General features: G+C 40.4%; 1 protein-coding gene across 15 annotated transcripts in view; it reads left to right on the top strand.

Moving 5' to 3' along the window:
* TJP1 (tight junction protein 1) overlaps positions 1-22,412 on the top strand; it is a 200,086-nt gene that overhangs the window by 89,357 nt on the left and 88,317 nt on the right. Inside the window, exon 1 of one of the 15 annotated variants that reach the window (XM_030016333.1) lies at positions 2,752-2,823. The exons of the other annotated variants lie outside the window; for them this stretch is intronic. Within the exon in view, the coding sequence (XP_029872193.1) occupies positions 2,788-2,823 (36 nt within the window). The 5' untranslated portion in view covers positions 2,752-2,787. Of the gene's footprint in view, positions 1-2,751; positions 2,824-22,412 lie in introns of those variants that run through there. 15 annotated transcript variants of the gene reach the window in all.

Genomic DNA, 22,412 nt, shown 5'->3' with positions numbered 1-22,412 from the left:
TTGTTAGTAGGATGATATTCCTCTGAGTCATCAGTTTCACCTGCATCCTTATTCTTTTCCTGCTTACTCTAGGTGAAAGTAACACTTGGCTCTGACAGCCAAATCCATGAAACTGCAAAAATGAGGATTTCAGGACTGTAATGAATTAATTCCCAGGTAGTAGAGTGTCAATATAGTTGTCATCTTAGCACATTGCTACCTTTTACCTTGCCACAGGTAATGCATTGAATTGGAGAATTTTGAATGCATTGTGTGTAGGCCTTGCTAGCACCTTTGGACAAACTTTAGGATCTATATCAGCTCCTAGCAATATGATTCTGGGGCAGTTCTGCTGCTGCAGTTAGTGCTAATGATCACCAATGAGAGGGAAAGCAGAAGAAATTCTAAGGCCTTGTAAGTCATTAATACTGAAAAAAACCTTGTAAAATGATTCTTTTTAAAACTGGGTTTCTGATTTCTCTACTGGCTATTTTTATATCGGTTGTAAGTTTACTAAGTAACTAATTTCATTGATCTTTAAGAATAAAATTCACAAAGCCATTTAAAGAAACTGCTATGATAGCTTTTCCACATTTCCCTGATGTATATTTCACACTTTCATTAGATTTCTTCTGCTTCTATTTCTAGTTAGGGCATGCAACTCATTCTATATTTAAAGACCATTGAGTAGCATAGCTTCAAGCCAAGCAGTGGCCCTGTTTGAGACGGAATAGCTTTGTTGAAAGCTAATTCTGTCTTTACTGTATGGTATCAGGCTTTAAAGGAAGATCATCTAAATGTGAGGAAGTATAACCTAGGTGAAGGCGTTAAGAGTAAAAGACCCAATTTTTTATTTCTGATTTTGTCACCTTCTGTGCAGCTTGTCCCAATGGTTTGATCTCTATCGAATTTTTTTCTTTTCCTTCCTATTTCGATGGTAGGCTGTTTGGGGCAAGCTTGATTCTTACTACATTATTAGGTGTTTCAATAGTATAAATGCAAATAGCTTTATTGGTCCAAGTGTCACATGAGGGATAGGTGTGTTTGAGTAACTGCAGTGATGGCCCTCCCCTTTGATGGCAGAATAAGATGGTAATTGTAAAATGTGTTGTGTTTTACATGCTATATGCAGTAATTTACACACGTGTGCATGGGGAAAAATGACTTGTTTTTTCATTTGTATAAGGAAAAGCAAAAGGGAGGAGGATCTGGATATCAATCTGTAGAAGGGAAAATGCCATTTCACTTACATGTTAGTCTGGTATGTCTAGCTTCTTCAGATTCCTCTGCAGAGCTTCTCTCTTAGCTGTTCCCCAGGCAGCCTCTGAAAACTGGCACTCCCCATTTCTCTCCGACTGAAGGAGTTTTATGCTTGTCTTTTTATTTATGCTTTCCAGCTGGCAAAGTAAGACAGATTGTAGGATCCTCCAAGTTAATAGTAGTCTTTTGGATATGTACAAAATACTCCTGTCTGGGGGTCCTGATGTGGCTTTGTGCTTGTTCTTCCAGCAATTCACATTAAATGGTCTTGGTATAGAATTAATGCCTAGCTATCTCAGTTAAGTTAAGCAGACTTCAGTTACATTATATTTCCATATTCTGACATTATGTTTTGGGTTTGTGTGGTGGAGTTTTGGTAGCAGGGAAGGGGCTACAGGGTGGCTCCTGTGAGAAGCTCCTAAAAGCTTCCCTGGCTCCAAGTCGGACCCACCGCTGGTCAAGGCTGAGCCCATCAGTGATGGTGGTCGCGCCTCTGGGATAACATAGTTAAGAAGGGGAACCCGCAGTGGAGAGCGGAGTGGAATGTAAGAGAAACAACCCTGCAGACCCCAAGGCCAGTGAAGAAGGAGGGGGAGGAGGTGCTCCGGGCACCGGAGCAGAGATTCCCCTGCAGCCTGTGGTGAAGACCATGGTGAGGCAGGCTGTCCCCCTGCAGCCCAGGGAGGTCCACAGTGGAGCAGATATCCACCTGCAGCCCGGGGAGGACCCCATGCCCCCGATGATGGCTGTGACTCCATGGGAAAGCCCATGCTGGAGCAGTCTGTGCCTGAAGGGACTGCAGCCTGCGGAAGGGACCCATGCTGGAGCAGTTTGTGAAGAACTGCAGCCCGTGGGAAGGACCCACGTTGGAGAAGTTTGTGGAGGACTGTCTCCCGTGGGAGGGACCCCACGCTGGAGCAGGGGAAGAGTGTGAGGAGTCCTGCCCCTGAGGAGAATGAAGCGGCAGAAATAACATGTGATGAACTGATTGTAACCCCCATTCCCTGTCCCCCTGTGCCACCGGCGGGAGGAAGTAGAGAAAACTGGGAGTGGAGTTGAGCCCGGGAAGGAGGGAGGGGTGGGGGGAACGTGTTTTAAGATTTGGTTTTACTTCTCAGTATCCTGTTTTGATTTGATTGGTAGTAAATTAAATTGATTTTGGTTTTTTTTCCCCAAGTTGAGTTTATTTTTTGCCTGTGACCATAGCTGGTGAGTAATCCCTCCCAGTCCTTGTCTTGACCCATGAGCTTTTCTTTGTATTTTCTCTTCCCCATTCCACAGGGGAGGGGGCGGGGGCAAAGGAGTGGGCAAGCGGCCTCATGGTGCTTTGTTGCCGGCTGGGCTTAAACCATGACACATTATTATACAGTTACATCTCACCCATCACAGTGATGAGTTAATCAGTCACATACACTAAGCAGGTTTCTTTGTAGCATCACAAGAGAATTTAAGGAATTGTAACTTTATGCAATATCTTTTTAAATTCTTGCATTCTTTCATATTGGACTATGAGGCTGCTGGAAGTCAAGAATAACATTGAACCTGTACATGGGCCTGTGTAGCATTCCTCTGAAGCCTGCTCAGGTAACATCTGCAGTGACCCTTAAGGTATCTGTGCAAGTATATAGATACGTATGTAGCTATTTTAGTATATTCATGGGAAATGCTAATAATCAGTGAGATTTCAGTCCAACCCCATGGAATTAAGAAAGTGCTTGATTACTAAAGAGGAAGTTCCAACTTATGTAAACTTATTTTATGCAGTGTGACTGCAAGTCTCACACATTTCTTTTTTGTTAAATTGTGACATTTGGAATTAAACAGTCAGAGAAGGAGAGAACTTTTTCAGCCTACAAGGAACTGTTGTCTTCGTGTGTTTCAGACTCTTCCATTTAACGTGCTTTTCAATTTCTTTAGAGGATTTTGTCATTGACTTTAATTGATATATTTTCACAAATACTGTAATTTAACATCATAATTAATGTTTTTCAAGTGCTTGGAAAATATAAACAGTCGTATCAGTGTAAAATTATTACTAAGGCAATGAAATTAGCATTATATGGTGATTAATATTTATTGTAGAAGTGGTCTCTTGCTAGTGATTGAACATAAAAGGCAAAATAATGTGGAACTGAAGAGAGCTGAAGAGCTCTGGTTCCTATCAGAAGGTAGGTTTTGCAGGCAGTGCTGTAGTCAGTTTTCGAAGCTTATATAATCGTATACAGAACTGTCACTCACCTGCAGTCCCTGGAGAACTTCTTCGGGGTGAACCTTTGTAACTGTATTAGCAGCCTGCACCTCACACAGAAGTTTCTGAGGTTCATAGTAAAAAGTAATGCTGACTTCTTTTCAATACTGGTATCAAAAATTTATTTAGCGTAGACATACCAAGTGGAAATTGAAGATGCTAAAAACCAGGTATGGCTGAATATCAGACAGACTTAGTTTAAGGTAAAACTGTGACTTAACATCTGTACACGAAGATACTGTAACAGGCTAGTTTGAACTTGCTCCTAGAGTCTTGGATCGAAATCCTCCAAACATTTTTCATATTTAGTGCCGCCGTGGTTTAATCCCAGCCAGCAACTAAGCACCACGCAGCTGCTTGCTCACTTCCCCCCCACCCAGTGGGATGGGGGAGAGAATTGGAAAAAAAAAAGTAAAATTCAGGGGTTGAGATACGAACAGTTTAATAGGACGGAAAGGAAGAAAATCATTATGATAACAACATCAATAAAATGACAATAATAATAATAAAATGATTAGAATATACAAAACAAGTGATGCACAATGCAGTTGCTCACCACTTGCCAACTGATGCTCAGTTAGTTCTCGAGGAGGGATCCCCCCAGGCCAACTCCCCCCAGTTTATATACTGGGCATGATGTCACACGGTATGGAATAAATATCCCTTTGGCCAGTTTGGGTCAGCTGTCCTGGCTGTGTCCCCTCCCAACTTTTTGTGCCCTTCCAGCCTTCTTGCTGGCTGGGCATGAGAAGGTGAAAAGTACTTGACTTGCTATAAACACTACTTAGCAACAACTTCTCATAGTAAATCCAAAATGTAACACTATACCAGCTACTAGAAGGAAAATTAACTCTGTCCCAGCCGAAACCAGGACAAGTACTCAATAACAAAATTACACACAGAAATTGACTGTCTGTCCTTTGAATGAGACGTTCATTATGCATAGAAAACCTTGGAAAGAGCGGGCTTTTGGGGAAGGGGAGATGAAATCAGCTGTTAAGAAGTGCTGAGGAAGTGTTTGATGTATATTTGATATCAGCAGACCATGGTTCCCCTTGGCAGGTATTCTCGTGAAAAATGCTTACCTCTCTTCTGTTCTTGGAGCGGAGTAAATAAACACAGATAAACAAAAATGGGCTCTTGGACAGGTTAAGGATGTGTCTTAAGAACTATATGAAAACAAATCCTCTTCATGGAAAAGTTTCTAATTTGTTGCAAAAAGTGACTGTACAGAAGAATTAGCTGTTTCTTAAACAGTCATTTGTTATAGCGAGATTTCCTGGTTTTTTTAGCAGGAAAAGCAGCTAAAACACAGTTCTAGAAAGCAGTGAGCTTTATTTGTATATTTGTAAGCCTTTTTATGTGTTCTGTCTTGAGACTGCATAATCAGTAGGACACAGTGATGTTATGACCACAGAATAATTTTTATTCATTAATTAAATACAAAGTGTGAAAAACATGGAAATCAAGAGCAGTAGAGAGTAAAAGTTACAACCTAGATGCTTATTTGTGCATCAGTAGTGCAGGAGAGTCATACATGGTGCTAGAACGTGTGTTGCCTCCTGTGGCTGCTGCTTTCCATATTTGCTAAGCCACAGTGTGGTGGCATGGAGCCAAATATGTCAGTTTTTCACCACCTCAGTGTTTCTCAATCAGTAGGGAATCCCCAGTTTACTTACTAAGAAAGATCTCACCTTCCTTTTCAATTAATGCCAAAGGGGTGGAGTTGGAACTGAAGAGAGTATGATGATCTTTAACATATATGTGTGTCCTGAAGGCTTTCAGTGTATACATACATGTTAACTGATTTAATGTTTCTTTGAATTTTACCCAGAATGAATGTTTCATTTTGTGGCAATAATTACATAACATTATAAAAATCCATCATTTAAACCCTAAGCTGTCAACTCCATGATTTTCATACAAATTCAGAAGTGAGTTTGTTATGTGGTGTACAAAGACAGTTTTGTTTTAGACACAGTATGTCCTCTTAGCTGGAGAGGATGGTCTGCCAAGAAGTGAAATAAAGAGAAAGATACATGTGGTACTGAGGAGGTGAGTAGGAGTCCTATAAAATGCCTAACTTTATTATGCTTAAGATTTTCTAACACAATCAAAAATAACTCTTCACTTTCTGTGTAAGGCAAGAACAGAGTGTGCGTTTCATTATTGCAAACCCAGATTCTGTGGCAAGCTAAGATTTATACACATCAAAACCGACAAAGATGTCTGTCCTGGTGTTCCTTAAAGTCAGCCAAAAAAGTGTTTTGTATGGGAGTCAAGGTGTGGCATTTCGGCTGCAGTTCAAGAGTCAGATCCATCCCACAGTCATATGCAGAAACTCCTTGGTCTAGTCAAGGGAACAGTCTGTCCAGATCCATGAAGCACTACCCTGTGCTCCAAGCAGCTGTGGTCTCTGCTGGAGACAAAATGCACAAGTCCAGTTGCTAATTAGAACGCGAATCCTTTTTAACAGTGACTTACGTAGTCCCTGCGAGTTTGAGTCCACAATTTAATGACAGTTTATCTAAATGTTGTTTGCATACAGTTTAAAAGTTTGTTTATTATGCGGCATAAAAACATAGCTTTGTTTTGGAAACTGTACGTCCTTTTAGTTAGAGAGGACGGTCTGCCAGGAACTGGCATGGGAAACCAGGGAAAACTGGTGAAGTTTACCAGGGGAGACTGGAAAGTGGTGATAGAATATTACCTCCTGTCAAAACCCGTTTAATACACTGCGTCACTATCGAGTCATGGTGATGATTTTGAGCTAATTTAGAAACAGCTTTCTTCTAAATCTATGTGGCAGGCTGGAACCAGAAGGAAGTGAACATTTTCAAGAGGAATTTCCGTGAATGTGTGTATCTATATATATGATTTTTAAAAGATCACCTTAGAGAGTAAATTTCTAGAACCGTATTAGAACAAAAGTTGCATTGATGGAAACTTTTTGATGGTAATAAAAGTTAAAATCTGATTAGTGAATTGATTCCTTAATTTGCCTGAATGTAATTGACTTCACTGCTGTAGACACCTCGGATTAAGGCCAAGCTGCAAATGGAATTGGTGTTGATAAGTCTCATTACCATCAATAGCATCATCTCTAGTTGGAGAGTGATAGTTATAGCACTAATATAAACAGTAAAACTCGTCACACCACAACTTTGGATCCTGTCCTGCTCTTACTGAATTCTAGGGCAACACTCCTATTGGCTTCAGTAGCAGCAGGAACAGCTCCAACTGAATTATCCGAGAAGAGGATTTTTCCTTAACTGTGTACTGGCTGAGTTATGTAGGCCAATTGTTAAAAACTCTGATACATAATCCAGAAATCTTCGCAGTTGAACAGTGCTGATTTATGCACTGTCTGCATCTGCAGGAGGTTATTCACTCCTTCAGCTCTATCACAAAAAAGTATGCGTCTTTCATGCAAGGTTTTGTCCTCAATCTTTTCCTAATAGTCTTTGAAATTTGTAACCTTAAGACCACACCTAATGTTGAATTACTCTTATTTATTCAATTAGTAGAGACATTAAATTAAGTTTTTTTTACAGACTATTTATAGTTTTTCAAAAGAGTACTTAGAAGGAATATTTTTAAACTAGAGCAACTATGTGTTGCCATTAGCAGAGTTTCAGGCAAGATACCACGTTCTTGCCTTTTTCATGTCAGATCTGCGAATGCAAGATATTTTATGTATCCTTGGAACCTGTAACAACATAAAAATGCCTATAAATGATACCTCCTAGATTTTTAGTGTATATATTGAATATATTTCATACCACTGTTTCTTATTTGCAGTAAAATTTGCTTGTTTGGATGTCATGGACCACTCTGTGGAGAATGGTATATATTAGAGCATGCCAGGAAATTCATGGCCCCATGCAAGAATATGGGAGGCAAGTGAGCTGTGCTGCTTCCAAATGGTATGAAATACAGTGTTTATAGTGGCTGTGTGCTGTATCTTCCTGGCTGGTGCTGTGGAGAGGTATTTAAGGGTGTGGGTCACAAGTGTATGGCTCTTGCTGCCTGGCCCAGCAAAGGATCCGCGCACATAGTCAGGCAGAAATTAGTTCTAGCTTTGGTTAGAACAGATTGCATATGAGGACCTATTTTGGCTAGCATACAAGTAAACTTAATGTTGACTTTCCAAAGTATGTGTGCTCCCATTTGAAGCTGGATTTTACTTTAAAGGTAGTGATGTCAGACTTTCGATGAGGAACTTTGCCTGTCATTTGACATTTGACATTTGGCATGCTATACGGTACAAAATTGATTCCACATTATCTGTATGCAGATAAAGTAATTTTCCTCTGCTACCAGTTAAAATATCAGTTCTCAGTCTACGTCTCTTTCAGTATTAGCACTGGATTATATCCTTTGCAGCAGAAACAAGTGAAACCTGTAGTAGGGTTCCTGAATAGGACAATTCTTCAGTCCTTCAGTTTTGTTTGCATTTGTGTGTAGGTGTTCATTTCAATTTGTCTCAGTTTTGGAAAAGAGGTGAAAAATATATTGGGGGGGGGGAGGTTATTGACCCTAGAAGAGTGTAGAAAAACAAAATATTCTCCAAAATTTGACAGCTGAAAAACGCTTCTTCTTGAGCAGCAGAAATACTGATCTGTGATTTTCTGTTGGTGCCTGAATGCCCTACACCTCTTACTGCCATATCTTTCCTCGTAAAGATAGCCTCTGAATTGTTCACTATTCACAGCCACCTTGTCCTCGGTATTCTTCAGCATTTCTACTGGCAGAGATAGCAGGTAGAGAAGATGATAAAACAAGTTTGTTTTCTTAGGAAACCTAGAAAAATAATGAACAGACACTTTCTTATTTTGAACAAGACGACTGATTAATATAATCAGCATTGCCAATCCCATTTGGCACTAGCTATTGTTTAAATATCATCAGCAAAGCATATTGTAAATGAGCTTGTAAGAGGAAGCAATGTAGTCATGTTGTCATCATTTCACTGGAGGCTGTTAGGAGATACATTTGTCAGATCTTGCTTATACTTCATCTGGAAAGATCAGTTTGGCATGATAATCAATTAACATTGTGTATTTCCAGTGTCCTTCCAGGTTGCAATTTGTTCTCTTTGTCATTAAAACATGTGAATCACTTTTTAATTTAAGTTATATAGATTTGTGTGCAGATTTTCCTTAGTAAATTGAAAGTTGGCAGTGACAGTTTTAAGATTTATTTATTTAAGATGAAATAAAAAAATATTAACTGTACTTTGATGACAGAAGAAATAGCCCTTCAGTACTGTTTACCTTTTTTATTTCCATTAATTTTCTTCCTACAACTTGCTGCTACTAAGCACAAGATTATTTTAATATTAAAAATATGACTTTTAGATGAATGTAAAGGATGTGATGTAAACTATTAATAGGTTTAAGGAATTATAAAAACAATATTCTCCTTTGAGGTGTTTATCAGAATTAAGATATGTTTGTGGTACTGTTGATATCTGCTATTTATTCTGCTCAAGCTAAAAAAACAGTGTAAGCTTTTTGCTAGAGGGTATTTCTTAAATATTATTGTTACCATGGATAATGCAAGTTGACAGGATCTATAGTTGAGGGGCAAGTTATATGGAGTCTGCATTCAAGGGTTATATTTTGGCAGGCAGAGGACAGGTCGGAAACACTTCAGCAGAATGATAAAGTTTTACTGCTTTCAGATACGGGTTCACGCCAGGCATGTACACAAACCATCGATATATCCCAACTAGGCGGGTGTCTTTGAAGTGTAGTGTAAAAAAAAATGGTCATCGTAAAGGCAAACTGTATTCGAAATGCCATCAGATATTAGAGCAAAAACTTCTCCAGAAGAATCCTTTGAGAAATGTGTCTGTGTGTGAACGGAGGAAAATTCTGCATGGCGAAGGTGACTGATGGCAGTGTTTAATTTCAAGATGTTGTGGTTTAACCCCAGCCAGCAACTAGGCACCACCCAGCTCACTCCTCCCCACTCCCAGTGGGAAGGGAGAGAGAATGGAAAAAAAGAAGTAAAACTCGTGAGTTAAGAATGGTTTAATAACGAAAGTAAATAAAATATAATAATAACAATAATAAATATAATAATAAGATGAATAGTAATGAAAAGGAATATAAACAAAAAAAAAAGAGAAATAAAACCCAAGAAGAGACAAGTGATGCACAATGCAATTGCTCACCACCGACTGACCGATGCTCGAGCAGTGATCCGCCCCTCCTGGCCAACTCCCCCAGTTTATATACTGAGTGTGATATTCTATGGTGTGGAATATCCCTCTGGCTAGTCGGGTCAGCTGTCCTGGCTATGCTCCCTCCCAGCTTCTTGTACACCTGCTTGCTGGCAGAGCATGGGAAACTGAAAAATCCTTAACTTGGGACAAGTGCTACTTAGCAACAAGGTTATTCTCACACTAAATCCAAACCACACTGTACTAGCTACTAAGAAGAACATTAACTCTATCCCAGCCAAAACCAGGACACAAGACCATACACAAATGATTTCTAGGCTCTGTGAACTGTTCTTGAAGTCTGATAGAGAGCAATAATGTTCACACATGGTTTAACTACATTTCCAGTCTGGTATATCTATGTTAGAAATTTTTTGTTGGTCTGTGTCTGAACGTTGTTCCGCAACTGTTTTTGAACTTTTGTATGGGTGGGATGCTGAGCTGTAGCCAAGGACACCTGGTTTTCCCTTTTTAATCATGGAATTAACTCTAGTGTAAAGAATTAAAAATGGTAGCCTCCAGTGAAGTTGGGAGCCAATCAGGGAAAGTGTGGTGGAGAGGTTTGTGTATTGTCTTGCCCACTGTTAAAGCGAGAAGCTCTTTGCTGCTTTGCTCTGTTGAAAGCAGGGATTTGGTCTACAGGGACTGCACAGTCAGTCTGTTCAGAGCAGCGTGAGCAAGATGCCACCATTATCAAACGCCCTAGTCCAGGCTCAAGTCATTTAGATACATACGAACTGAGCTTTCTGTTCCTGATTTCCAAACTGCCTTTTCTAAAACAGCACAGGCCTTCTCCATCCTGCTTCTCCTCCTCAGAGTTCAGTTCATTGCTTAAATTTGCCCTTTGTTCTGCTTAAGTGACTGCAACACAAGGCAAGCTGAGTCCTAAAATTAGTTGAAGGTAACTGGGTAGAGAATTTCAGAGTAGGGGAGCATAATGCAAGAAGCGGGTGACTATGAAGTATAATAAGGATTGGAAAAGAAAAGGGAAAACAATTAGGAATATGTTGATTTAAGGGAGAAAGTGCAAAGAGGAAAGCCAAAACTGACGGTGGAGCATCCTGCCAAATTTTTCCTGCTCCTGAAGCCAGCCCCCAGACAACATGAAGCCAGTAATTATTCACCCGCTAAATGGGGGTTAAGTCCATTTTCAGAAGGCTGAAGGAGAGCTCTACCTTCACAATAATTTGGAAGCAGTGTTGCAAGTAGTGTACCTGTGACTAAAAAATGTATCATAGAGCATAATATCAACATACCTAGAAAACAGGGATTGCAGTTAGGATGGACTGAGAACACAACTGGATTTCTTAGCTAGCTTCCACAAGTGAAAAATACCCCAATGTGTAATACTGGCACAGGATCACAGTTGGCAAGGAGTATTACGTTCTCCTACTTTTCATATATGTGACAGAGACCCATCGGGAGAGGTTGTAAATACAAGCACAGCTTTGTGGACTGGAATTTCTTGGGGTACATTGTAGCGGTGGTACTGATGTTACTGGTTTTTAAACTGCTTTCCTTTATTTTCTTGAGTGAGGTGGCCCTATGCTTGCAGAGGTTCTCATGTCTGACTAATTTTAAGAACTGCAATAGGCAGTGTATTATGCCTGCCCTTAAATAAAACATCAGCTAAATCTTTGTGCAATCTAATTGGGGAGAGGTTAGGGAAAGATTGCTGATTATTCTTTAATATCCTAATAAAACCTTTTGGCATAACTGTGGCTTCTAGTTTCACTCAATTAAGTGAACAAGTCCTGAGCATGCACGAAGACCTGTATTAAACTTGCAGATAGACCCGAGGAGAAATTAAAGGCAATGAAATGAGACTAGCTACTGCCAACAAGGAATTAAAACTGAAATACTATGAAACCCGCAACCTGTCAGATCTTTTTTTTTTTTTTAATCAGGCATCTTAAATGGAGTAGTGTCTGCTCCTTTTATTTTTCTTCCCTTCCCCCCCCCCCCCCCTTTTCTTGCAGTATTTTGGCGCAGTGTTTTGTACAGATCGCGTGCCAGGTGCTTATGTGCCTTCTGCACTTGCTCAAATTCTCCATCTCCCGGGGAACACGGAACAATGTGGGTCCTGAATGGCCGGAGGTGGTGGTGGTGGTGGTGAGGAGCTGGGAGGAGCAGGCAGGGGCTGGCAGCATTCCTCGGGGAGGAGGGGGCCGTTGTCTCTGCACATGCCCTTGCGCTGGTAAAAGGTACCACCCCAGGGCCTGGCTTGGCAGATGCTCGCCCGGGGGACGTCACCCAGCGAGCTGCCCCTGGGAATGACCAGTGTCTGTGCAGGTGCTGACCTGTCACTGGTGCCTGCAGGGACTTGGCGATGCTCCCCATTGCGTGTGATCTGTAGAAATTCTGTATTCAGTTTCCATCGTTTCAAGAACGTGAAGTCTCGCGGCTCCTGTCCTTCCCACACCTGTAGTAGCTCTTTGAATTTGGTACCCCACTTCTGTGTTTCTTCAGTTAATGCGACTGATTGCTCACTTCTGCTTTTTTTCTGCAGCAAAGCGGGTATGCTCGTGCTCCTGGGCACAATGGGTGGCCCTTCAGATGTTGAAGTGCCTGCAAAGAAAAAAAATAATTAGCCGTTATTGAGGCCTGGGGGAAATGCAGACAATGAACTTCTGCTGTGCTATTTCTGTACCTCAGTGCTTGCAAGGTTTATAATTTCTGATCTGCAGTCTCTCCTGTCCGTGAGTTTATCTGCCTGGAAGTAGCAGGTGACAAATAGAAAGTTTACAGCTGAGAACATCCGGGCAAGTTTTCTTTATTATTAAAGTTTAATAACTTTAAATGGATATGCAGTTCTACATAGCCCTGGCCTAGCAAGGCTGGAGAAGGACAAGGTGATTGCCCTGATAATAGTCCATATGTTACTATCTTGGGTTTCATGATTGTTTCTAGGATAAAGAGCACATAAGAGACAATTTTACTGTTTCTGAGTAAATGAGATGCTGTTCTGGGTCCAGAAGGCAGATTCTTTAGCCTTTACAAAAGAAATTTTAAGTACTGTGATGGCGGTACTGTAAAGTAAGCGGCAGAAACAACAATGTGCAAGACCAATGTTTCCCTTACCATCTAACCTAATCAGTCAGCTAAAATTCCAGTTGTATAACTAAATTTCAAGCATTAAGTTTATAGGGAGACTTGGGAAAGTAGGGGAGGGCCCAGAGAAATACTGATAAGAGGTTGTTATGAGTGCTTGTTTGACTACTAACTACAAAGCGATCTCTTCAGTGGTAAGGAGTTCAGTCCCTCCCAGAAGAACAAAAATGATCTGGTAGGAATTTTGTCATTGCAGTTAATCTGGATGAATTCTGTGTGCCGAAGGGGAGCTTAGCACAGCAGCCTACAGATCCTTAAGACATTTCCCAGGGGAAAAGGATTAACAGGGACAACACAGACATCTGATAGTTTTTGACTGTTGGACGTTGATAAATGTTAATCATTGAAGAAGCTTCCATAAAAAAAAAATCAAAGTTTTACTTTTATATAAAGCTTATAAGATGTAAATATCTGAATACAGTAGTTTTGTAAGTTGTGTCATGCTTTATTATCCATATAGCATATAACAGAATAGCATATAATTCATACAGTGTGTAACATATAACCAATCTTAAAGGATTTGCTGTACTGCAAAACTGTTGGTATTTCTCTCGTGCAAATGTATTCCCTCTTAGGGAAACTGTGAAAAGCATAAAAGTGGAAACAGAGGAGGTGCAGAGAGTACTCTGTAAAGGGGAGAAGGCTACCGAGCAAATCCTTTTCGTAACAGACAATACTGCATTGCTACAATTCATTAAATGCCAAAGTGCAGGGGAACTGGGATTCTTCCTAGCTGTGAATTTAGCCACCTAGCAGGAAATTGCTGTCTCTTTATACTAAAACTTGTATCAGCAATAACAAGTATAATAGGAAGTGCTAATTAGTTTCTAGCATCATCTCCTTTTTTTCTTTCATATTTGAAGTGTGGTTTGGAGTGAGGAAAGGGAGCACAGGGCATCCCGTCAATCTGGTGCTGAACAGGTCTTCGGAATATTTTCCCTGAATGTTCAGAGGGACTCTTTGTTGCTTGGGGTTTGCTTGGGACAGAAACGCTGCTGTCACGGTCGCATCACAGGAACTTTCCCAAGATTCTCTTTCCTCTGTTCCCCCAATAAAAAAGGCTTCTGGTGAAGAGCATCACTGGGGAAACCGGCTTCAGTGCTCAGAGCAAACAAGTCATCAGGTGAAGGCATGGAGCCTTGTGGTAGCGTTGCTTCATTCCTTTGACACACACCTCTGCTACAACTCAGTGCTGTATACGTACAGTGAACAAGCTGGCCTTAGTTGGTGCTATAATAATTCCCTTGCTGCCATGGTCAAAATTATAGTGTCTGAAGTATTCCTTCCAGATATTCATCAAAATGTGAGTGTGTTCTTGCCACTAGCAGCAAATCTGAGTCACACCCTCAGTGTGGCTGAGAAAGAGTTAGTCAACAGGCTGAAGCCAGAAAGTACATGCTGAAGTCTGGAGCAGTGTGAGAAAAAGGTTGAACAGTAGGCAGGAGGATGTGAAATGCCATTCAGCATCTCGGTGGAAGGGGGTAGGACGTGCCTCATAGGACAGAAGAATAGTAAGCTGTGGGATTGCCCCTGGCTTGTCTGAGCCCGATGTTCTTCATTCGTGGCTATGTGGCAGCCACAATGACATGTCAGTGCAGAGAGCTGAGGGGCAGCTGCGGCGAATACAGCCCAAGACCTGGTGAACTGAGGCTGTACTTGCCTTGTGAGGTAACGTATGGATAGAAAAGTAAAAAGGGAAAGAAATGAGGTGGAGACTGGAAACCCAGCAGTGTCAACATGTCTTCATACTGAAAGCGCTACAGAGCGGGATCTTGTTTACCCATAAATCCACCAAGACTAATTTAGATGTAAGTGCCATGGGCCCCTGGTACTGCGATTTGATGGAACAACCACCTTTCCAGGATTTCTTTCTGTTCTCTAGGCAAACTGTTTTGCTACTCTTCCCTCAGTCCGCCTACTACACTGCCATTCTTTACGTGATCCAGTCACTTCCCCACTTCTTTCTGGCCTATTTTTGCTGTTATGAGAATTCATTTGATTAATAATGGCACATCTGGGGAGAAAATGGGAATAATGTCTTGATCTTGAACTGCTGCTCACATATCTACATTAGTAAGTCACGGATAAATAGATGTTGAGTACTTCAATTAGGCATTCTTCCCTTTCCTACCACCTTCTGTTTCTCTACAGGTTTTAATCTCTGTGGGTTAGAAAATGCCAGCAGACTATGGGGATTGCCAGAAACTAATAATAATTAAAATTCCTTGCTATAAAAAGCAGTGTACGCCATTTGAGCTGAAAGCATTAGAACACTTTCCAAGAATTCCAGCATATTAAATTCTGCTGTGACATTTGACTTATAGCATGGTATTTTTTTTTTTTTTTCTGCTTCAGCACTGTGTAATGACAGTAAGTCCCAGTTTTGTAAATAAGTTCCCACACAAATTCTTCATGACATCGCATGTGGGAGTTCACATAATAAAAAAGGAATGTTCCCCTCTTCTTCATGTTTCTTTACAAAACTGTCTCCATCATTTAAACGAATGTCAAATTTTCTTTAAAGACCTCGAGTCCACCTGCCAGAGCTACTAGAGATCTGCGCTTTGTTACCTATATTAATGTTCAGAAGTGCTGTATTCTTAATTGACCTCACTGATAAGCAGGATTAAAAAAAAAAAGGAAAGCCTTTTGTAATATTCAGCAGCATAATCCAGTTGCTGTAGTCGATTGGACTGGCTAATTCAGGGTGCTTTGGTGGCAACTGCAACCTCAGAACTGGCTTAACGAGTTACATAAGGATTCCCCAACCGGCATATTGACATAAAAGCAGCACAGTTACCTTCATCACTGGGCTCTGGCTGAGGTTCACATCACAGAGGTGGAAGGGATAAAGCAAGACTTCAGCTCAGGTCTGTTCTCTTGAGTTTGTACTCTGTCGGATCCTGTGAAACTCCATTAAGGTCCTCACCGATGTAGTTAATTTAAGTTGTGCTGATCTGTTTCTGAATCATGCTGGAGACTAAACTTCAGGGGCAAAACGGGTAGTTTAAATCCACTTTCCCCACGATCACTGATGCGTTGACACTAAACCTATACTGTAGCTATGAATTTATTTTTATATGCCCAGGGCTCTCTATAAGCAAGATCTGCATCACTGGACTAATGTAAGAGCAAATCTTTTTAGTTTATTGCTCATGTGCAGGACAAGAAATCTATCCCTTTTTAGTGATCCTTGTTTGGTTAACAAGCACTTCTTTTACATTAGTAAAAAATTGTTGATACTTTGATATTAGCTTCACAAAAGGAAAGCTGTGTTGCAACGAAGACATTCCAACTATTCAGTGATTCCCTTGCACTGGCCTCATCAGGGATTGTGTTCCACTCTGAAACTGCCCACCTTGTTCACAGAGCCCAGGCTCTGGCCAAACTGGAATTGTTTGGCACTCGCATGCCAGCACATTTCCAGAACAAGATCAAATATTCTGATGTCTGACTGTTGCTCTTGTACAGGCACAGTGGAGATGTGTCAGACTTGTTAAAGGGAACATATTGCCAATTTGGATTTGAATTATAATTTGATGATCACTTACTGTCTTAGTGGTGTCAGAAACTCACATTCAGTTTCTGTGTTGTAGTTGTTCTGTCTGTTCCACCTGCACTCTGAAGCAGTTTTGATATGGTCGCTCCGAAAAATGTTTCAGTAAGTTTCTTCTGAGATGGAAGTACGCTATTGCTGCTACTGAGATTGACCGGGGCTACACACGCAGCTGTAGCTGGAAGGAGTGGGGGGCACTGCAGTTGTCTCTTTTTATGCTTAGGATACCGACACCTGAAACATTAGCCCCTGAATTTCCTTCTTAGGAATCTAAAGAAAAAAAATTAATTATGAAGCTTTGTATTGAAATGAAATATGTTTGGAAGCAAACAGAAAATATTTAAAGAAAACAGGTATTCATGTGTCCTGACTGCTTAGTTGTGGTACCAGTGGGAACTTTTTGTTTTGTTTTGTTATTTTTTTGTTGTGGAGAATTCTGCATAACACATTGAATACTTCGAGGTTAAAAGCTGGTAGGACTGGTTCTTCAGCCCATATTCTCTTAGCATCAGAAGCCATACAATTTTCTTTGTATTCCTAGATATTTTTCAACCCATGTCTCCTGTTATTAATTTTTTAATAACAAAATAATATAATAATAATAAAAGTTATTTTATTACATCTTGTCATAAGAAAAGACAAAAATAAAGTGTATATCTATTTAGCCCAATGGAAGGAGAAAGAGAATGGAAAAACAAAGACAGAAGGGTCATTCTCATCAATTAGACATCTCTTTCTCCAGTAACAAAAGTAATTGCCAATCATACAAGTGAAGTCAGATCAATGGTTAACAGTATTTTCAGAGCCTGGACCACACCACAAAATAACCTTTTATTTTCTGTGGCCACATCCTTTGTAATTCTGTTGCATTTTAGATTGTCATATTGAATGGGAGTTCTGACATTTTCACGTGCTAGCTACCACATCAATATTTGTTCTGCTTTTCTATTTTTTCTGGATGCATATATACTCTATATAAAATTAAAACAAGAAGACATGCAAATGTTTCTTTTGTATTGTCTGTTCAGCTTTGAATACTGCACAGTGCGCTGTAAGGTGCTGTGACATATCAGTTACTTATAAATGACTTATGTGCTTTTGGTGTAACAGTAGGAGTCATGCGAAAAATGCCATGACCATCTGCAGAGTGGAAATCTGGAAACACTGTAATACCACATACAGCATCCATTCATTCCACATGGCACTGAAATCAGTCTGAAGAACAGCACTGTTTGGCTATAAAATGATGGAGGCTGATGATACAAATAGATTTTAAGACTGTCTCCTGTGTATGTCTGAAAGTATCTGTACAGTACCAGATCAGTATTTTATATGAGCTGTTTCAAGTGTAGAAACATTAAAAATATTAGTATTATTCTAAGCAAAATAACAGAGCAGTCCCGAACAAAGCAGAAGTTACAACGGACTGGGCAGCAGCTGAATTTTTTCTAAGGCCACAGCATTGTCACAAGCAGCAGACATGCAGAAGGATGTGGAAGCCTGGCATTCACAATACAGTGCCCTGTTGCCAGCCTGGTCCTCCGGCACTTTTCCAGTGCCTTGGCCTCTGTGCAGGTTTAGCTTACAGAGAGTTTTATTTTTCAGGTTACGAGTGTAATTTTTGTAGCCCTTCTTGCTTCTGACAGTCAGTCAGTCAAAGAAAATACATTGTCTTATTGAGGGGTAAGGGTTGATTGTATTTTTCACTTAGCTCAACTGGGAGTCTGGTTTCCTTCCGTCCTGCTGTGTGCTGCAGTGACATGGAGAATTTCAGAGGACTTGCGAGTCCAGGAGAGAATTCCCATGATATGGTTGATGTTAGGAGGCCCGTGTTTTTCCCACTTCAGCTCCCATTGTAGGAGGTCCGCTGAGGACATGATAAAGTATGCTTGTAGCATTCTGCTAATTTACACAAGGAACTGCCGTAACCCTTGGTGTGGACAGCATTCAGGCAATACAGATATGACTTAAAGACATTTTTGCCTTCCCCTGGGCTGCACCTTCCAGAAGAAATGAAGCACAGTATCTGTCCAAAGAAATACGGACAGATAAAAACTTAATTTTAGTTATTCAGCATCACCCGGTCAGCAGGGGACTGGAATGGAAGGACAGCTTTGAAATTCTTTGATTCTACTCCTGCAGTTGGTGAACAAACTCCACTGATTCTTCCACAGAGCTACTGTAATGTTCTCCTTGTTAATTACATTTCATAAAAAAACAGCTGCTGCCTCTTACCTTTATTTCCAGCTGTTAACTCCTTTAAAAGACAACTGAAAACGAAGTAAATAGCATCCTGATAATTTTTTCCATTCAGGTAATCACTGTGGTTACTGTGCTACTGCAAACTGGGAAGAGGGATGTTGGCAATGGACGGGAGGCCTCACTCAGAGCAATATGAGGAAAGATACGTAGATATAGGGCAGTGCTGTAACTCTGTGACTCTTAACTGGTTTTGATGAGGTTCTTACTGTGTGTAAGGTGCTAGTAGCTGTGTGTAAGGAATGACAGAACCCATTCCTCTGAAAAAGCACAGGGACCCCTGGTATAGAATAGAATTTATTTTTAAATGGAGGCCTTCCCAAAATATCTTTGTTTTGCTCTGGGATTATTGCCAAAAATGTGTTTTTGTGACATTTTATAAATGTACCTGCATCCTTAGATAACATTATTTTTGTTGTTGCTCAAAACTATTTACAAAAAGAAACAGAAAGAAAGGGGTATAAACTCTGTCGAAGTAACTGCAGGCAGTTACCTAGCAAGACAAAAGGAAAATGACAGAGATGGTGAAAGAAAAGCTGGATTTGGAATGCAGAAAAAATTACTATCTTGCAAAGTTCATTCCAACATGTGAGTTTGGTACAGTGGAGAAATGTGATTGAAATGCTCATCTCCAGGTTCAGGTGAAGAGCAAGTTTACAGGCATCACGTGAAGTTAGGAAGTGATTCAGTAGGTTAAAGGCAGTCAAGAGTTCGAGATTGCTGAAGCAGCACAAATGAGAGAGCAAATCCTGTCTGGGGATCAGGAGAAACATCGGAGAGAACAAGGCTGAAAGTAGATTGAGCAGAGGAGGACAGCCGTGTTTAAAATCAAAGTCGCAAAGTAAAGGATGTCAATGAAGTATTATCAAGACATTTCAAATTCTGTTTGGAGACAGATATGAAAATTGTGAATGTAGCAAAGAAATGTTTACTGTAATAAATAGCATTTATATAACATATCCATCACTAGATCTTGACGTGGTTTACAAAGGCACTTAGCTATTTTATTTTTACTTTATAGGTGATCAAACTGAGCAAATTAAGTGACCTGAGCAGTTACACAGAAAGTCAGTAGCATAGCCAAACTGCTGATCAAGAGCCACTACGTACAGTAGTCTAAATGTAAAGATCCTAGAACAGGCTCTTTCCTGTAGGGTAGCTGTTCATCTCACTCCTGATGTTTCTGTGTAACTAAACCACAAAAATGCTAGACTGCTGTATTATCATCCCTGCATTACCTGAGTTCAAAGCATCACAAAACTATTTCTAAGCTTTGGAAACTCATGTCAAATGTTTATCAAGATAGCCTGCAATTTCTCTTTGCGTTTTGTCTGCATTTCACAGCATATTATAAGTGGCATGTCAGTAAAAAATAGATTCAGTCTTGCCAGCAACAGAAAGCAAAGAAGGAAGCGGCGGTAGTTGGCTCCCAGCAATGTTCTCTTGGGAACAAGTCTGAACTGAGGCAGCTTTAGGGCTCTAGTTAAATTAGAGTTTTCCTTCAGTTCTCTGCATGATAGGGTTGTTCTTTTAAGGACACTACCATTTTGCAAACATCTAAAGAAAAAATGAAATACACTCTTAGGAAACAGGCGTCTCGTTGCACTGCCTAGGTTAAGTAGATACCAGTTCACAATACACAGAGAAGATACCTCTTGGTACCATACGAAAGAGAGCAGAAACATTCCATAAAACAGTAGAGGAAAACTCTCTCTGGCTGATGAGCTTTTGTCTTTAAGGCACAAAAATCTTGTGGGATGTAACAAAGAGCCACAGATATCTTACAAGGAACAAAAGACAGTTGTGGCCGACTCCGTTAACTGGGGTTCCGAGGCAGAGCTGGAATACTGCTGTGCGTGTCAGTCCTCTCTGCTGCCCACTATTTTATAGCACTACAGGGGGCTGAGTTTTAGAGTCTGTTTACATGATTATTTCAGTTGTTTGAGTCTTCTTCCAGAAAACTCATCTTGTGCCTGTATTTTGTTGTAAATAATCTGCCACTTTTATTACTGTACTGGATTCAGTTTGATCTGTGGATTGAGTTTACATGATGAAAGTAGATCTGGGTACGTTCCAGTCCCCAAAACAACCATTTCCCACCTTCCAGCCCCTCATTTTAGCATCACCTTTTTGCTGATTCTCCTGTATTCCCTAGTCATTGTATCTCTGAGATGTGCAGCGGCTTCTTTGTAGTTGTTATCATGACACCAAAATGGCTTAACAGTGATTCCTCCCTGTGGCTTGTCGCAACTGGAAAATGGTGCTGATTGTCCTGGATGAACTGGGTAAGAGGATGAACAGATAATCATAGAAATTACTAAGTTTGGCATCGTGATTTATTGCCTTCCAGTAGTGCTCAGCTCTACCGTCCTTGCTACTACAATCTCAAACGTGGTGTACTGAAGAGATCAACAGATCTCTGAGCAGGAGGATGTGGACGTATTTGGAAAGGCTCCAATGTGGAGTGGCCACAGCAAAAGGAAGCAAGAGTGGTTTAATCATGGGATAATCATGCCACAGTGACTCAGTGATCATGGGTGGATTGCTGTGCTTGCATATCTGCAATCCACCAGGAGCTTTAAGTGTGGACAGGCTTTGGCAAGAAACTGAGAAGTGTACAAGTGTTTGTGCAAACAGAGAGTCCTTTTTTCTGTAACTTATCAAAAGAGTTGTCTCCTTGGATGCCTGATCATGAGGATGGCAGTACTCTCACAGTTTTGCTCAGAGCTGTAAGCAACCTTCAGTAATGTGGATAGTCAGAAAATATGCCAGACTTACGTAGTGGCCCTTAAGGAAAATTACTCACTGGAGCCATTTATACCAGCTTATATTTGCAAGGGGGGGGGGGGGGGGATATTTTGGTCTAGCATTACAGATCTTAAATCCATAAAAGCAAAAATACTGAAATTATTTATGTTTGCATATTGAATGCTGCTTAAAGGACATAAAATAACCACAAAAATTTGCTGAAAAATTTAAGTATAGATAAGGTGGAAGTAAAAACAACTGTGTATTAGTTGATAATTTTCTAGCTTCTCTCTTTTGGTTCCTGACTCCAGCAGTCATTTTACTAAGTTTTGTATGTAAATTATTTTGTTTTCACATTAGCTTTTAAAGACAGGAGAAATTCTCATGTAGGTGCGTGCAGACCTGACCTGCTTTTTATAACTGCTATAGTATCTCTTTGAGAAAGGGATAAGGAGCAAAAAAAGTAAAAGCACACTGTTTGCCAAATGGCAGTAATGTCTCCTGTCAGGCAGTAGAAAAGGGGGGGAAAAGGTATAATAAAGCTCACTGCTATTACTTAAGAAGCTTGAAAAAGTGACCTCCTCTGGAGGTGGAAAATACTTCAGGAAGCTAGTTAGGGAGGTTGAAAACATTCAGAACATGAAAGTAATATTCCATTGTAAAAACAAGCTAATACAGAGGTGAAAACCCTGAGAAATTCTCATGTTCACTAGGGAGAAGCAGTAATCATAGGATTGTGGAATAATTCGGGTTAGAAGGGACCTAATGAGGGCTCCCACCTCCTCTCAAAGCAGGGTCAGGTCTGAGGCCAGACCAGGTTGTTCAGGGCTGTAGCCAGTCTGATCTTGAAAACCTCCAAGGGTAGAGGTTACACAGCTGTAATGCTGAAGGGGAAATTGAGGTGATAGAAGAAATTAAAAGATAAGAAATTAAAAATAAGTTTGCACTTTGCAGTGTAATGTAGGTTTCAAAAGAGCCCCGGCTGTCTGCATCTGCAAAAACGTCATGCTGTAGAAGAAAGT

The sequence above is a fragment of the Aquila chrysaetos genome, chromosome 5 (genome assembly GCF_900496995.4).
Source record: "Aquila chrysaetos chrysaetos chromosome 5, bAquChr1.4, whole genome shotgun sequence".
In the NCBI taxonomy this organism is placed as follows: domain Eukaryota; kingdom Metazoa; phylum Chordata; class Aves; order Accipitriformes; family Accipitridae; genus Aquila; species Aquila chrysaetos.
This window is presented reverse-complemented; position numbering and strand designations above follow the sequence as displayed.